Source organism: Nematolebias whitei, chromosome 1 (assembly GCF_014905685.2).
Source record: "Nematolebias whitei isolate Nwh7 chromosome 1, NemWhi1, whole genome shotgun sequence".
Lineage (NCBI taxonomy): Eukaryota > Metazoa > Chordata > Actinopteri > Cyprinodontiformes > Rivulidae > Nematolebias > Nematolebias whitei.
The window spans coordinates 9,370,518-9,374,973 of NC_056498.1; the positions used below are offsets into that span (position 1 = coordinate 9,370,518).

The window sequence follows — 4,456 nt, forward strand, 5'->3', positions numbered from 1 at the left end:
ATATATATATATATATATATATATATATATATATATATATATATATACTGGATATGAGTCCTCAACTCGTTTCCCATTCTCAGCAAGTGTTGGTGACAGTGGAAACAAACAACTTCCTTTTAACAGGAAGACACATCTACTAGCATATTTAGCTACTTCTACTAGCATATTTAGCTACTTCTACTAGCATATTTAGCTACTTCACTGACTGTTCTTCTGACGGTGAAGTGATGAACAACCTGAACAGCTCTGAGGTGTATCAGTATCTACACAGTAATAAGGTCGGTGGTGTTTTGTTAAAAGAGGTGGGACACAATCTAATTGACCTTAAAGCAAACACAGAGTCCAGCCAAAGCCTTAAATTCCTCCATCACTGAGCTTGGGTTAATTACAGAGAAAATCAAAAAAGTGAAGACAAACAAATACTATAAAGCTGTGACCTCCATACACTTGAAATCATCCCTGATGTTCTCGTCACTGTTTTCAATCCTTCTGAGGATCCGGCGTCTCTTCTCCGGTGGTTTATTGTCGTCCACACAGAAAGTAGGATGCAGGTTTTCCTCCGTCGGCCATTTGTCAACAAAGTGAAATGAGCTCACAGACAGTGTTTTGGGTGGTCTCTTCAAGTTCACATTTTTCAGACACATTCTTCTTAATTCCTCATCTTTAGGTTGGAGATGGAAACTATACCTCTTTTCATAGGAACTCTTTTTGTTTTGGCTCTGTGTTCAAAACTCTGTTGTTGTAGCCACTGATTTAGTTTGGTCTGGTTGTTCTGCAGCCGTGAACTATTTTAATAAACTTTATGGTTGTTAAATAAATGTGAACAAAACAGAAACAGTTTTATCTGCTAAACTGAATGCAGATTACTTTCAAATAAACTGCGGTCCGTGCTATGATACCATGTTTAACCAATGCTTACTGCTACTTCCTGTCTGACAGGAAGTTGTTCCCATAATCATTTATACTGTAGAGCTCCCAGGAACAAGTTAGATAGGTTTTGAAAGTTACTGGGGTAGCCAAAGATTAATCTATGGTGGCCAAGGTCACCATTGGCCACCCCCTGTCTCCTTCGTTGCACCTGGCAGTGAATAAACTTGTTCCCTCGACTCTCCAGCATCTGTCCCTCTGCGCTGCCTCGGACAAGAAACAAAACCCTCCCTCTGTTTTCTCCACTGTGTACCACCTACCCACTTTGTCTTGTGCCAAAAACATTAAACTGCCTGTAATGTGTTTCTCACAGCTACAAACATTTGAATAAAATTATTAAGAAATGTATTACATGATTTTACCCATTTTTTTATATAACTGGCGTACTTTATTTTGAACTTGGTGCATTCAAAGTAAAACAGGAAGTGACATCAAAGGCAATTTCCTGTTCTTAATTTATTGATACAAACATATTTGAACTGACTTTTCTGCATCTCTCATAATGACTCAAAATAATCTAAAGAATCATCAGATTCTTCTCTGCTCTATGTTAACCTTTGTAGCAATGTTGTTCACATGCCTGTTCCCGTTTCCTGTTACTGACATCACTTCCTGTTATTGAGCGTGTGAAAATCTCCACTATTATTTCAGTGACTTTTTTTTTTTGTGTGTGCAAAGTGTCATTGTTATCTTTTAAAAAATGCATTCGGATTTATTACAAAAATGTTGCCGGCACTTTAAGGTTTACTTCCATTTCCTGTTCATTTCCAGTTCAGAAAAACACTCAAATTTCAAAAACTACAAACATTCACTATTCAAATCTCTCAGAGAATGGGGACATTGGTGTACCGCTTGTATTTTCTTTTCTTGGAATGCCTTAAAGATTTGTAATTAATTTCTAACAGTACTGGTAGTAATAACATTTAGAGCAGAAAAGGCAGTTTTGAGGTGCACCTTGAATGGACAGAAGGACTTTACCTCTCGTGTTTCCTGTTCTAACAGAGACATCATTCTTCAAAGTACGCCAACTGGTGATCCCTCAGCCCTGAGCAACCTGTACATCCTGACTGGACACGAGAGCAGCTACTGAGAGGGGACGCAGACTTCCTGAGGAGTCCAACAGAAGTGAATGCAGATGGTTGTAGAACCTCAGAGTCAGGGAGGTTACTACAACTTGGAGACAAATGCAGAAGCTGACCACAACAACTCTTTCTGAGTCCTCAACTCGTTTCGCATTCTCCGCAAGTGTTGGTGACAGTGGAAAGAAACGACTTCCTTTTAACAGGAAGAAGCCTCTAGCTGGATCAGGACCAGCGTCCATCTGCCTCAGCTGTCTGGGGTTTGAAAGAACAGGAAACAGACACAAACACAGGACTGGTCCAGATGTGGTTTCTATGGGGACACAAGAACACACAGATGACAGCAATAATTGTATTTATAAACACCTAGAGTGAGTAAAGACGGCATCTATGTGAGGAAATGTGGTCAGTTTGTCCTCCAGCAGTCTAAGCCTATAAAAGCTGAACTAAGGGATAACTAAGGAAACCCAATCTATCCCTAACTATAGGATTTATCAACAAGGAAAGTCTTAAGTCCCGTCTTAAAACTGGACAATGTGTCAGCCTCATGGACAGAAACTGGAAGTTGGTTCCATAAGAGAGGAGCCTGATAACTGAAAGATCTGCCTCCTCTTCTACATTTAGAGACTCTAGGAACCACAACATCACATCCCCGTCTTGTACACTGTGTTGATGATGGTGCTCCAGTCCAACTTGTATCTGTCCACAGCCTCAACTTTATTTAGCCAAGGTGTTGATGGCTCTGGTTGTGTTTTTGTCCTTCTGAAATCAACCACCATGGCTTTTGTCTTGTCCATGTTCAGGTTTAGATGGTACCTGAGAGACCAGTTCCCTGTACTCCTGTTCTTGTCCACCTTTAATACACCGCACCAACACCGAGTCATCAGAATACTTCTGTAGGTAGTGTGACTCTGAGTTTTACTGAAAGTCTGAGGTGTCCAGGAACAGAGACAAGACCGTCCCCTGCAGGGGGAGGACATCAGACAAGCTCCTCCACAGACGCATAAACCGAGGCCTGCCTCAAAGACAATCGGCAGCCACGAGACAGTAGACGTACCGACACCCACCCAGCTTCTCTGTCAGTAAAGAAGGTTGGATGGAACCGAGGACATGGTTCTAACAACCTCCACCATTGTCCAGGGCAGAGTGGACATCCTGCAGCAGACAGAGAGCGGTCCAACATGGGTCAGGACCAGCCTCTCCAAAGTCTTCATGATGTGTGACGTCTTTGATTCCATCCCGAGGTGTAAGCTTTATGCTCATGCTCCACATCTTCTTCACCGTTTTTATTTTCATGGCAGCGTTACAGCATCCAGGCCTGGAACAGTTACTACAGCATTTTGGGTCCTGCTTTTTGTATTTTCATGTGGATGGAAACCTTTCTAAAAACGATGTTACGTTTAAGAGGATCTTTTTAGAAACAACAGGTGCCCATCTTTCATCAGAGCTCTGGCAGCAACATTTTAGATCAGCTGAAGATCTTTTAAGAGACATCCAGATAATAAACTACAATAATCAAGCTCAAAAGGAATAAAAATGTGAACTAGAGTGTGTAACTCAGACAGGACATTCCTCATTTTAACAGTATTTCACTGATGGAAGAAGCTCCTCCTAGTAACATTTTTATGTGGGGAATTATACACGTACCACCACAGGCTTCTTTTACTTTTCTATATCCTTTTCACCCTTGGCTGGGTCAAAAAGCACTGCATAAAAGTATTTCTTCTCAAATGTTCAGGATCATGCTATTCTGAAACTAAATGAGTTTTATAAGAATGTGAATGCAAGAGCCTGACAGAAAATAGGTTTTTGACACCAAAAGTGGAATAAAATACAGAGTATGTACATTTTGTGGTAAACGTTCTACCATGACATACACAAAGACTGTATGTACATTTACCAAGTAAGAATACCTCTTTTATTTGCAGTTTTAACAAAACCAAAGCAAAATAAAAATGATCTGGTTCTTTAAATGATGATATTAAGGATCATACAAACTAAAATTAACGTGACATGACATGTTAGTGTCACTGTTGACAAACTAAACCTAATTTCTTACTGGGTTCTGATTATTGGAAACTGATTGGCAACTCAAAATAGTGATGTGAACAGGTGAATTCTGAATGTATTCTATCCAGACGTTATGCGTCAAACTCAAGGCCCGGGGGCCAAATGTGGCCCTCATTGACAATCTGGCCACCAAGATGATATGTGAAACGTAAAATACTTCTTTCTCTTGATTTTTTTCAGTAATCTTTGATTATGATGTTGAAAGCACAACAGAGAACATCAGTGAGACCAATCAAACACTTGTTGAGGAACCTGTGACCAACAAAAGATGTCGGGTATCTGATTTGAGTTAATGTTGTTTCTGAAATTGGCTCTTAGTTTGAAAAAGGTTTTAATTTTGGCCCCTTTTGTAAGTGAGTTTGACACCCCTGATCTAG

At 40.2% G+C, this 4,456-nt stretch overlaps 1 protein-coding gene across 1 annotated transcript in view; it reads left to right on the plus strand.

Moving 5' to 3' along the window:
* Positions 1-2,373, plus strand: part of map4k2 (mitogen-activated protein kinase kinase kinase kinase 2) — a 69,397-nt gene extending 67,024 nt beyond the window's left edge. The window contains exon 30 of the mRNA XM_037681701.1: positions 1,933-2,373. Within this exon, the coding sequence (XP_037537629.1) occupies positions 1,933-2,020 (88 nt within the window). The 3' untranslated portion in view covers positions 2,021-2,373. The remainder of the gene's footprint in view (positions 1-1,932) is intronic.
* The last annotated feature ends 2,083 nt before the right edge of the window (positions 2,374-4,456 follow it).